At 39.9% G+C, this 14,383-nt stretch overlaps 1 protein-coding gene across 1 annotated transcript in view; it reads right to left on the reverse strand.

The window, feature by feature from the left end:
* The window catches only part of LOC311230835 (protein phosphatase 1 regulatory subunit 1A-like), a 76,463-nt gene that overhangs the window by 33,689 nt on the left and 28,391 nt on the right, over nucleotides 1-14,383 (reverse strand). The window contains exon 3 of the mRNA XM_084317222.1: nucleotides 1,166-1,226. Within this exon, the coding sequence (XP_084173348.1) occupies nucleotides 1,166-1,226 (61 nt within the window). The remainder of the gene's footprint in view (nucleotides 1-1,165; nucleotides 1,227-14,383) is intronic.

Consider the following 14,383-nt stretch of genomic DNA (forward strand, 5'->3'; position numbering starts at 1 on the left):
CACAGAGAGGGATCTATCTTCTTGTCTGACTCTGGATGGTAAACACATTTCCCATAATGTTGGTGTGTTCCTTTAATGATAACCCTCACCTCAAAAATATAGCATGTGAATAAGAACACATGAGCATAACCCTCCTTGAGCCTGAATGTTATATATAAATGATCATATCCTGAATGATATATTAATGATCATATCCTGAATGTTATACGATCATATCCTGAATGATATATCAATGATCATATCCTGAATAATATATCAATGATCATATCCTGAATTATATATTAATGATCATATCGTGAATGATATATCAATGATAATTATTCACACAAAGGCGAGAAGTAGAAAGCCTGCTGATTTTGTTCTGCTGGGAACAAAGAAATCAAAGACCTTCTTATGAACAATGGCCTTTCTCAGTAAACATCTTCAAACAACAAAGAAAGATGAGATTCTTAATAACCAACAACCCCCCCCCCCCCCCCCCCCCCCCCCCCGCTGTGAATCTCTATTTTTAATCTGCATCACTGGTTTTGTCTTTTCTTGCATCCCCCTCCCTCTCCCTCTCTCTCTCCTTCCCCTCTCTCCTCATCTTCTCTTAAGCTTTAAACTGCAACTAGAAGTAGGGCAAAAACACACACACACACACACACACACACACACACACACACACACACATACACACACACACACACACACACATACACATACACATACACATGCACATACATACACACACACCAGAGAGAGCTACATGGGGAGGCAGGGAAGGAGGTGGAGTGCAGCTAAATGATGAGTCATATAACTTAGTATAGAATAACCCTCCAGAGGTGGGCTGTTGTGTTTGATCAGTACACATGAGAGGTGGCACACCGCTGGTCTCTGTACTGTTGCTATAGTGACAACAAGCCACATGGGAAGCTGGTGTGGAAATATGTCATATGAATCAGGTGGAATAGAACGTGTATGTGTGAATGTGTGTGTATGTGTGTGTGTCTATGTTTATGTGGGTCTGTTTGTATGTATGTGTGTGTGTGTGTGTGTGTGTGTGTGTGTGTGTGTGTGTGTGTGTGTGTGTGTGTGTGTGTGTGTGTGTGTGTGTGTGTGTGTGTGTGTGTGTGTGTGTGTGTGTGTGTGTGTGTGTGTGTGTGTGTGTGTGTGTGTGTGTTACCTGGTGAAGACTGGTCACTGGACGCTACCAAAGTGGCAGGTGTGGGTCTGCGTCTTCTGATCTGAAAAAGAGAAAGGGAAAGTTCACTGGTAGTAGAAGCTGAAGGACCATTGGTTGGTTCCCCTTGAACGGATAAGGACTGGTAGAGCCACTCAGGCCTTCAGTTGTGATTGATTGATTGATTGATTGATTGATTGATTGATTGATTGATTGATTGATTGATTGATTGATTGATTGATTGATTGATTGATTGATTGATTGATTGATTGATTGAAAACTGTATTAACAGATTGCAGAATGGGTACAGTACAGTACAGCTCAATACATACAATTGTTAAGGGGATGCAGACCAGAGAAAGACTTTCGTCTTGTTTACATCCGGGTCCCCCATTTTCAATTCATCATAACATATATGACACACACGACATACAGATAGACAGTACTGCTACATCTATACATTTATGACATACCAGATTTGCAAATACAGTACTGTTTGTGATACAAAAATAGTCTAGAAAAGAGAGTATATACATTTGATGTAGAAACTGTACATTGGAGGAGATTGGGTAGGTGGGGGAGGGGGGGACTGTACATTGGAGGTGGTTGGGTGGGTGGGGTGGGGGGCTTGGGTAGGAGGGGTGGGTGGGGGACACTGTACAACTGTACAAGCAAAACTGTATATTGGAATATTGACAAAACCATACTTGGTCATTTACTGTACATTGGAGGGGGTTGGGTTAGGACATTGGAGGGGGCCAGTTTAGAATTGCAGTCTCCCGTAGGTGTTTTTTGAGAGTGGTTTTGAAAGTGGGTAGTGATTCACATTCCTTTACAGCTGTGGGTAGGGCGTTCCACATGGATTTGGCATAATTGCTAAACGTGTTTAGGCCCTTGTTTGAGCCGAATCTGGGTTTAACATGATTTGTGGAGCTCCCTCTGGTGTTGTGATCGTGGTATTCACTGACCTTTGGGAAGTATTGTCAGGAGTGTGTGGATGACAAATGAATACCATTAATATACACTGTTACACTGTTACAGTTAATACACTGTACTGACATTTCAAGTGGATAGGGTTTAGGTTCTGAAGTTCTGCGTGGGTCAGAGGGGGAGCTGCCACCATGCCTGTTCTCTGTTGTGTCTGCTCCTTTGTGTTCTTCCTACTAAACAGTCCATTTCATTTCATTGACCTTCCTCAGGGTCCGTTCTCTTTTCTTGATCCTCCAATCACAACTGTTTTAGAGGGTAAGCAACAATTGTGATTTGAAGGATCCAGAAAAGAGGGAGGGTTTGAGATAAGTACATTTCGGTCACTAAACGGCACCAGTAAAAACAACGTAATTTGTTTCCATGGAATTGCATTGGTTTCAGTGGAGAGTTTGGTAACACTTTATCCAACAACAAGTATACTCGTTATTTGATCGTTATTTCTTTTATTAGCTATTTCCATTCATTATCCATCCAGGGAGCCTGGTGTTATTGTAGGAAATTAGTCTGAGATCGAAAAAGTCCAATACCGCCACCTGGTGGGATGCGGCCGGTATTGCACTTCCTTTGAAACTCTGTGTATTGGGCTGTGTGTCGATTATATTGGTCCCGGCGAACTTTTCTAATAACGTGAACCTAGGGCTTCACCCGATCGCATTTACTCGTTTTCGGGACCCCCGATTCCTTATGCTGTGGTGGGTTATGTCATGGGCCAAATGGACATACGATCTACCAGATGTCAATCAAATAATTGGAATATTCTTTTTGGAATCCCACCGGCCACAGGTAAGAGCAATTTAACGTCAATTTCAGCTTGATTGTGCCTTGTTTTCATAGCCATCGCCCTGATCAGCGTATGTTGTTGTACTAACGAATGCCGTTATTGTCAATCAATTAATCAGAAATGACCCCCCCCCCCTTTCATGCATTCATGAGGAACATAATACCAATCATATGCATTTGAATTTTTTATTGTAGCGTGTGTAGGGACGAAATGCCAATGGATTTAATATAATACACATCGCAGGCTATTACTAGCCTCCCAGGAATTACCCTAAACTGCTCTAAAACCATACTTATATTCACCACGGTATAAAACGGGAATGTATGGATGGAATTTTTTTTTCTTTTTCACATCTTGAACGATAGATACTCTATGTCAAATGGGCCATAGTATTGCATCCATAGCTATAATATAGAATATAGTTATAGCCCTGCAAACAAGGTGACTGACTCCATTGGTTTAATGCGTGGCAGCGCATATCCATATCCCGGAAACAGCGTGGCAGAGAATGAGTTAACAAATGTCTAATACAGTTAATTATCATCGGTATGTGATGATGACACAAGGGTAATAATTATTTGTATTTTCAGGCTGTATAGGCGCCGATACAGCCTGAAAATACAAATAACTATTAACATTGTGTCATCATGACATACCGCAATATACTGAGCACACATTAGGAACAAACACATAATTCAAATGTAACGTTAGCGCCCACCACATCAAGTACGTCTACACAACATAAGAGTTGTAGGTCGGAAATGATGGAATAGATTTACCAACAAAAAAGGTGTTTAGCCTGCTCATACCTTAAAAGCGTGGGGCAGCACGAATAACTTGGCTCTGCTAATGTATCGTGCTTCCATTCAACAGACGGCAACACACGTGAAGTCAAGTCTCACTCGTGTGATACTTCCTCTACATACTCTGTCAATACCTGGCCAGGGTACTCCTGGGTCCTAGTGCCCCATGTTACACTATAATGTTATGCACATGTATTTTATGTTAATAAAATTGCATTTATCTATAGTCCTAATTCTGTCACTGTTTGATCACAAAGAAGGGTGTATCCGAAAGCTGTCTACAACATTTGTAACAGGTGATGAATAAGTAAACAAATAATTAACTGTATTAGACAATTGTTAATGATAAATAGGCTTCACTTCAGATTAGGGCACACAATAGTATCTGCAAATGATTAATAGATGTTTTATGAATGTCTTAACAAATCATTTGTTAAACATGAAAAGACAAGTCTGGTAATTGCTTTGTGTGTATTCATAAAAGTCCACAAATAAACAAACTATTAGACATTTGTTAATGATGAATAGGCTTCACTTTAGATTAGGGCACACAATAGCATATGCAAATGATTTATAGATGTTTTATGAATGTCTTAACAAATCATTTGTTGAACATGAACAAATAAATGGAGGTACAGTATAGTTTTTTTTTTTCATATCCATTTTTCAAAGCATCTACAAATGTGTTACTACACATTAAACAACATTATTTAATGATGAACAAATCAAGTACAAACAATGTTGATAATGAGTTATAAATAATGTATAACTAATTTGTAAATGTTATACAAATATAATTATAAATGATTTAATAATAATTTACGAATGTATATAAATGGTTTGTTCATGATTCGTTCATTATCTACAAATACCTTATAAAGGTCTTATAACTGAGTGTTATTATAAAGTGTTACAGAGAGTTTTGATAAAAAATTTACTATACGTGAGTCTAAAATTCCCCTTTGAACAGAGTACTTTGCTTCCCGCTAATAAGTAGATTCTGGGGAAAATGCTTAGCTGATGAACCATTCATTTTCAGTAGCCTGCAGGATGAGGTGATTACATTTCCATTTGATTGCTCTATATTCTCAAAAGACTGCATTGCAGGAATGCAAATAGCCAATTCTAACTATATCCATATGTACATGACAGACAAAGACACGTGCACACACCATACACACACACTCACTCACTCACTCACTCACTCACTCACTCACTCACTCACTCACTCACTCACTCACTCACTCACTCACTCACTCACTCACTCACTCACTCACTCACTCACTCACTCACTCACTCACTCACTCACTCACTCACACACACACACACACACACACACACACACACACACACACACACACACACACACACACACACACACACACACACACACACACACACACACACACACACACACACACACACACACACACACACACACACACACACACACACACACACACACACTTACACACAAACCTCAGCCCTATTGCTGACAGTAGTGCTGACTAATGCTGAATGTCAGGCATGCTCCAGTCCTCCTCGCATCTTTCTAAAAGCTGCTTGTGCAGTTAGAAAACAGCCTGCTCTTCTGTCTGTCTGCCTGGGACAGCAACTCATTGTGTCTACAGTACAGCATTAGAATAACAATAAGATGTTTTACTGTTTAATTTCAGTTATATGTGTAGTGCTAGTCCTAGTAATGGTTAATTCTAGTGATAAGTGTAGTGTTAGTCCTAGTAATGGTTCATTCTAGTGATATGTGTAGTGTTAGTCCTAGTAATGGTTCATTCTAGTGATATGTGTAGTGTTAGTCCTAGTAATGGTTCATTCTAGTGATATGTGTAGTGTTAGTCCTAGTAATGGTTCATTTTAGTGATATGTGTAGTGTTAGTCCTAGTAATGGTTCATTCTAGTGATATGTGTAGTGTTAGTCCTAGTAATGGTTCATTCTAGTGATATGTGTAGTGCTAGTCCTAGTAATGGTTCATTCTAGTGATATGTGTAGTGTTAGTCCTAGTAATGGTTCATTATAGTGATATGTGTAGTGTTAGTCCTAGTAATGGTTCATTCTAGTGATACGCGTAGTGCTAGTCCTAGTAATGGTTCATTCTAGTGATATGTGTAGTGTTAGTCCTAGTAATGGTTCATTCTAGTGATATGTGTAGTGTTAATAATAATAATAACTTTATTTGTATAGCACTTTTCATACAGAGGTTGCAGTTCAAAGTGCTTCACAACAGTAAAAAATACAGGCATAAGCGAGCATAAAAAGATAGACAGGTAGAATCACAGTGTTTCACATTAGGATCTAGCATCCCAATAGGCTCTCCGCTTACAGTTTTCAGTAACACAAATAGTAAAAATAGTTTAAAATGATTCAGTTTAAAAATAGTAAAATAAAAATAAAATAAAATAAAATAAAAATTATAAAATAGAACGGACATAAAAAATACAGGCATGAGCGAGCATAGCAAGATATGGCAAGTGACAACAATGCATAAAGTTTACAGACAATCCATGCTGATTGATCTGCCATAAGCAAGTGAAAGTTTACAGACAATCCATGCTGATTGATCAGCCATAAGCAAGTGAAGATTACAGTCTGTTCTAACAAACCAAACTGCCATGTATTAAAGTTTACAGACAATCCATGCTGATTGATCTGCCATAAGCATAAGATTACAGTCTGTTCTAACAAACCAAACTGCTACAGCCAGGACACAGTTAACCTGGTTCTACTAACAGCCAGGACACAGTTAACCTGGTTCTACTACAGCCAGGACACAGTTAACCTGGTTCTACAACAGCCAGGACACAGTTAACCTGGTTCTACTACAGCCAGGACACAGTTAACCTGGTTCTACTACAACCTGGACACAGTTAGTCCTAGTAATGGTTCATTCTAGTGATACGTGTAGTGTTAGTCCTAGTAATGGTTCATTCTAGTGATATGTGTAGTGTTAGTCCTAGTAATGGTTCATTCTAGTGATATGTGTAGTGTTAGTCCTAGTAATGGTTCATTCTAGTGATATGTGTAGTGCTAGTCCTAGTAATGGTTCATTATAGTGATATGTGTAGTGTTAGTCCTAGTAATGGTTCATTCTAGTGATATGTGTAGTGTGTGGGATATTTGTGGATATCCTGATGAAGAATGTTCTCAGTCAACCGAGGTTTGGATAATAACAAAGGTTTATTAACCAAACAGATAGTAAGTATATAGAGAGAATGGCTGAGGGCTTCCCCCAGGTGATCAGCTGAAATGACCCAGGTAAGAAGACCCCGATAGATCTCGGGAGGAGATCTATATAGGTAACAAGGGGGGGGGTGTGGTCCCATTTGATAGGTCAGATGGGGGGGGGGGTACAGGTTTGGGGAGAAAGGGGAGGGGAATGTCTTATTCCACAGAGAGGGGGGGGGGCACAGGTAAGGGGGACACAGGGGAGGGGAAATATATTTACATGAGGACATTATATTATACCACAATACTCACTTTTCTTTCTTATAATGTGGGTGAGATTAATGTATAATATACCAGGATTGTTTGGGGGACCGATGTAATCCATCGGTTATCAGATAATGAATAAAATAGAAAATAATTAAAATAATGAAAATGTTGGCCAATGTGATCTGTTGGTTGGCCTAATAGTTTAAAATAGTATTATTTATATACATGATTCATGACATGATCGACTGGACTGCGGTCTGTGTTATTTTGATATCAGATATCACCCTTTTCTTTTATTTATCGCTCAAAATACCTATATCAATGAGTGGTCCTCAACTCTGATATCAAACAACAATTAACATAATCATTAGAAGCTATAGCTGTGCAAATATCTTGGCATACCTTCAGTCGTTCATGTCGTGACTCAGGGGAGCTAATGTGATGGTTGTGCATACAGGCATAGTAATAAAACTATTACATACATGTGAGCACTGTCTCTGTGTGGTCAGAGTGCACAGGGTGAAAAACAAAATTGTGTGCATAATTATTAGGAATAGGATTTACACATAAGGCTAATGTGTACAAAAACATTTTTAACAACCGTTAACCTGGTGGTTAATAAAACTAACATGATTGATTATGGGAAACTGTTCAAAAATATATATATGCACATTTTATAATGATTCTTGATGAAATTACTTAGGATTCAGTTGTATTTAACCTGAGTTTGAGTGTCACTTTCATCTGTGATTGCCTCAGTTTTGTTGGTCTTTACTTAGAATCAGGCAATTTTCTCCATTTCTTCTCTATAAATGAGGAGATAAAACGTCTTATGCATCGCTTCTGTATGTAATTCTAGTGCATATATTATCAACTGTTCACCATACAGGTGCAAAACAACAACGTTACATGTCCTCTTCTATGAGAGAATAAACCAACTGATTCTTTCTTGTCTGACAATACAATTTTGTAACCTAAGTAATTCAAATGTGATGTAATACAGTAACGCAGTAAAATTTCAATAAATACATAATAATGTGGACAATGTGTGTTCAGAAATCTCTTGGTCCACAGGGCTCTGATGATGTCTCTTCTTGACGATGCAGTCGGGAACATTCACTCCTCCATCATTCAGAGGGGGCCTATAGGAGGTTGTCGTCCACTCCCTGTGTACCTTGTCAAGGGTCACCGGTAGCAGTATACTAGTAGTGGCCTTGCAGACTCTTTTCCTGGAGTCTATGTTGTTCTCCACCACCATCACATGTCTGCCACTGTGCTCACGCTTGACCTTTATCAGGCCTAGAGACATGGCGGTAGGGTGGTCTTGAACGTGCTGTGTGGTGGTTGGTCCCCCGCTCCCCGTCATCGCGGTACCAGAGGGGCGAGGGTTTGCTGGTGTAGTGGCCTGTCTGTAGGACGCTCTCTCTCACACGGATGACAATCTTGTCATGGGAATCCACCTTGATGGTCGGGGACTTCAGTTCCCTTTTGCAGATGGTCTGCCGCGGGTTGCCGGGGTGAGGCTGCATGTCGTCCTTTCTGTCTCTGCTCCCCTTCCTTTGGGGACGTCTGTGTTGTGTGGGCTGGTGGTTCTCCCACGGTTGTTGTCGTCGCCCTGGTTGTGTCCGCAGCTCCTTGGCGGTGTCCTTCGTGGTCCTCTGCTGTTGTTCGTGGTTCAGGTCACGCGTCGTCTCACTCGTCCTGTCCTCTCACCAATTCATGATCTGAGGATGATGAAAACTGCCTTAGAAAACTCCTCACATAAATGATTCAACGCCTTTCTGCTACAGAGGAAAATCATTTAGGGTTAATTAATTTCATTGTGTAATACCATCGTGCATTTGATATCGTTTGGATCCGATCTTTGCATGGAATCAGAAACATTTATTTTTTATCTTTATAATCTGTGATGTCAAATTTAATTTGATCTTACCTCAGGATGCGTTTGGTGTACCTCAGGATACTTACCTCGCCACGCCTTCTCTGGCGTTCTTCACGTCTCAGTGTGGCTCGTCATAATTTAGCATGGGGAAAAAACATAAAATCTAGGCAGCCAGTTAATTTTGCATGAAAAACAATCATTCATTTTCTCGTCTACTCTTAAGTAGTATTAATTTAATTACCTCTAATATACCTTGTGCATTTTGATAATCATTGTGTAAATGATTATCCTGCTTTCAACTGATACAAATAATTCTAACCCTAGCTAACCTTACTGTCATGCATTTGTCCTAATAAACTAACCTACACTGTAGCACTCAACACTTTGATGACCATTGTTACTCAGCTGATAGAGTTGTGCCCTTTTTGATGTCCTGTCATACAGAACCTGTGAGTCGCTTTTGGATAAAAGTGTCAGCTAAATGTACGTGTATACCTTGTACATTTAGATAATTGTGTTTCAATTTTGGTGGTTGATATTTTGCAGTCATGGAAATGTATTAGTTTGTTAAAAGAATCATGCATGTTATTGGTTATAAGCAGAGAATAGAAGGAGGGGATAGCATGCAAGTTATGTTATTTTGTTAGTATGGGAAATATGGTGTCTTTCATGACTGCAAATTCTTCACCCGTGTCTGATTCATGTTAACTAAGTGGTTCTCTGTTGGTCCACCAAGTCTGTGGTCAGATGCAGGCATTTGCATTGCTTTGTCTCTCTTCTCCATCACCTGTGGGTTTCAAGTGTCCATCCTGAATAGTGTCTGCTATCGTCTCACAATTGATTTCCCTTTAGCTCCAAACTGCTTTGTTCTAATGTAGATTAACTCAGTCCCTTTCTGTCTCTTGATTGTCTGTTTGCTTCCTGTAAACACAATTTACATGTGGGTGTTTGGATGCAGATTTGTTTTAACTGGTCAATCGATTGTCTTTCAGCTCCACACATGTTGATATGCAAATTGTTGGAGTTTCAGTCTTTTGTGATACAATTTGGGTGTAGGTCTCTGCATCTCGCCTCAGAGCCTGACTGAAAATAAAAACACATGTTAATTTTCCACTCCTAAGACCATTTGAGTGGGTTCTTTGTTGATTGTCTGTGAGCTTAACAAAAACATCAGCTAGTTCTCATCCATCCCATCCTAGGATGTAATGATAGTGTTATCATTTATCAATCATATCGCATATGTACACAAGCATCATATGAATGTGGAACCACACATTTTGAATCATGTTTAAAAATGTCTTACGATGGAAAGGGCTATAGTTATCTTTCATTGGTTCTTTAGATAAACACATTAACTCAAGTGAATATAACCTAAACATCTTACGTTTAAACATAATCTATGTTGTTTGTGCCCAAGTTTTCAACATTAAAAGCTTATAAAGTCTAATCTAACGCTGTTTATGTGGACTCCAATTCCTGTACTGCCATATACCGGAAACCGGAAGTGTTTGTTTAGCTCCCCGTATTGGTCAGTATGACCGGTACGCCCACAGATGTATTATAATTCTGAAACAGACATTGTAATTAGCTTTATGTGACTTATAATGTGTAAATTAAAGCAACATAAACACTCAAGTGATCTGAGATAGTTGTAATTTACTGTAACTGAGATGATAATTGTGTATGTACAGTTTCTACGTCAAATGTATATACTCTCTTTTCTTGACTCCTTTTGTATTAGCTAACCTTACTGAATTTGCAAATCTGGTATGTCATAAATGTATAGATGTAGCAGTACTGACTATCTGTATGTCATGTATGTCATATATGTCCTGATGAATTGAAAATGGGGGACCCTGATGTAAACAAGACGAAAGTCTTTCTCTGGTCTGCATCCCCTTAACAATTGTGTGTATTGAGCTGTACTGTATTGTACCCATTCTGCAATCTGTTAATAAAGTTTTCAATCAATCAATCAAAGCATCTATATTTATGATTTTCATACTCACCGGAAAAGCTGCTGTGTTTACGTTGGATCCTCACAGTTCAGTTCAGTTATTGAATAACCCTATTAACTTACCCCCGTTTGTGCCCATGTGTATCTTTAATCGAATAGTGGTTCCTGAGGCTGTAGCACGTTACGTGTCGTCAATGCAATGTTCGGTTCGTTTCTCCGGTGGTCTGGGATAATGCAACCCTGGAAACACTCGTCTGCATCTCGCCACCGCAACTCAACATTTTCCAATAGCAGCGCGCACATACATATACAAATAAAACATATACTACACGTGGATTTCACGCACCCTCGGCCTTGGGCACATTAAACTTTACGTTCGCCTATGGATAGTTTCATATAAAATCATAACTCCACGGCGCGCATAGCGTGACGTCATCGCTCCAAGCGACGTTCGTGCGTTCCCATTCGCCTTGGAAATAGTGCTTTGCAATCCTTATATTAGTTCCGCGAGCTTTCAATAGCCTGGAATTTACCTTAACCCAGCGTTTTGTTACCGAATGAACGAGCCTGTGCATATGTGAAAACGTAAACAAACTGAAACGATAAAACTATACTTCCCAAATGGTCGTTCCCGTGGGCCGGTTTTGTTGGTTCTGGAAATTACTATCCTAGTTTGTCGCGTGAATTGCACCTCAATGTTATTCTCTGTATAACGGTACTCGTCTCTCAATGCTCGGCGCGATATCAGTCGGCATATTGTGCGTATACAAACGAGACTTTAAACAGACAAACAAACATTAATACATATAAGTTAACGTGTGTGTATATCTGACTGTTTTGGATCGCTGTTCGTTTAGTCGACCAGCATCTGCTGCGACAAGGCATTTATCCCTTGATATATAACTATACATCGTTATTAAAGTCATAACGACCGAACCTGACTTCGAAATTTACCAGCGATATATTAGATGTGAATATACCGTTTAATCATACTCTCAGTCTCTTCAACTCGCGACTAATGTCCCGTTTAATGTACATTCACGTACTCCCGGGGCATCGCGTAATCATGTACTACTAGGACATCGCGTGATCATCTTCCCGCTATCTGTATGATCAATTGGTTAATTTAATCCGAATACATCGTTTTCAGGATTGGAAGAGATTGTGGGCTTAGGTTGAGGTTGAAACAATGAATATTATGACGCTACTCTGGTAATTTCTAATTATGATTCCATCAGCTTCTCGGTCCTAACTTCCCGCCTCTTTGCAAAGGAATCACAGAACGTTTTTTAACAGAGTAGCGTTTTCAAGGATATCACATCTAATAAGCCCACGTTTCTTGCCTTGTTGCCTATATTTTAGTCTGCATCAGCTAGACTTGGGTTAGCAATCCAACAACCTTATTTTGTGTGCCTTAGCTTTTGGTCGGCTCCAACTCGACCTGGAATAGCACTTCAACCTTTGTGCCTAAACTTTTGGGAATAGCACATATAACCCATCCTCTCAGAACCGCCTGATAAGGACCCAGGTGCACGCGCGCCCTGGTAACGATTCTCAATACAGATCAGATATATTAATGCACATTATTCTTACTCAGCCATGATCTCAATATTTGACAACATTCTGTAATATTCACCTGGCACAGAGAAAAGCGGGAAGGTTTTAATTCCTTGCCATACATTTTTGGTCGACCATCTATTATACTCACTTTTCTCTGTATAGCTGAAACAATACAGCACGCCGGTAGGACGCAAGAAGGTCCGTCACAAGTTCGTAGACGCCAATTGTGGGATATTTGTGGATATCCTGATGAAGAATGTTCTCAGTCAACCGAGGTTTGGATAATAACAAAGGTTTATTAACCAAACAGATAGTAAGTATATAGAGAGAATGGCTGAGGGCTTCCCCCAGGTGATCAGCTGAAATGACCCAGGTAAGAAGACCCCGATAGATCTCGGGAGGAGATCTATATAGGTAACAAGGGGGGGGGTGTGGTCCCATTTGATAGGTCAGATGGGGGGGGGGGGGGTACAGGTTTGGGGAGAAAGGGGAGGGGAATGTCTTATTCCACAGAGAGGGGGGGGCACAGGTAAGGGGGACACAGGGGAGGGGAAATATATTTACATGAGGACATTATATTATACCACAAGTGTTAGTCCTAGTAATGGTTCATTCTAGTGATATGTGTAGTGTTAGTCCTAGTAATGGTTCATTCTAGTGATATGTGTAGTGCTAGTCCTAGTAATGGTTCATTATAGTGATATGTGTAGTGTTAGTCCTAGTAATGGTTCATTCTAGTGATATGTGTAGTGTTAGTCCTAGTAATGGTTCATTCTAGTGATATGTGTAGTGCTAGTCCTAGTAATGGTTCATTCTAGTGATATGTGTAGTGCTAGCCCTAGCTAGTTTGCTCAGCACCAGTAAAGGGAGTGAATGTCCGTACACGCGACCCACTGTGAAGCACTTTGGTTGACAAGTGTCATGTTTAAATGTGCTATACAAATCAATTTGATTGATTGATTGAGTACATGTAGGCCTAGCATATGGTGGGATGTCAATAATGATAAAAAGGAAAAACTGTGTCTCTTGGTTACTGCTTGAGCACTCACAGACACACACACACACACACACACACACACACACACACACACACACACACACACACACACACACACACACACACACACACACACACACACATGCAGAGCAATAAATCTATAGCACTACGCTTCTACACACACCATGAATACAAAACGAGAATCCTACAATTATTTTCTTTTCTCGATCTATAAAACAGTATGAAATGCACACGTACTGCGAAAATAACATGTTTTAAAGGGGAAATATAGCATTCACTATTATCTCCATGATGCTAAAGTGTAATTGGGTATTCAAGAGCCCTCATTTCCATTCAGCCCCACAGCCAAGGAGGAAGGAGGTGAAGAAGCGCCAGGCCTCTCCGTTCAGCCTTTCTTTCATAGCAGATGGAAAAGTGTCAATGCCTCATATTATGCAGGATCCTTGACTACCTCATAGGATAATGATTCATAGAGACACATTGACCTGCCGGGGCCCTATTATGTCAATTTCCCAGTTTAATATTGCATTTTGTGGTCTATTTACAAATAGTCAAAAGCACCTACATTAGTTACAGATGTACAGGCTGTGTGTGCAGAACCTCCTGAAACTGACTGTTTTGGCTCCTTTTTCGTTAAATGCAAATGAACTGCTGCTTCCCACACCTGGGCGTGCTCATGCAGAGGCATCTGGTTCACAAAATTCTGATCAAACTGTCAAATTAGGTGTTGCAGATCAAATATGAATGAAAATCCAGCAACTGCATATCCTATTTACCACCTA

This window comes from Notolepis coatsorum (genome assembly GCF_963971535.1).
Source record: "Notolepis coatsorum genome assembly, chromosome: 6".
Classification (NCBI taxonomy): Eukaryota; Metazoa; Chordata; class Actinopteri; order Aulopiformes; family Paralepididae; genus Notolepis; species Notolepis coatsorum.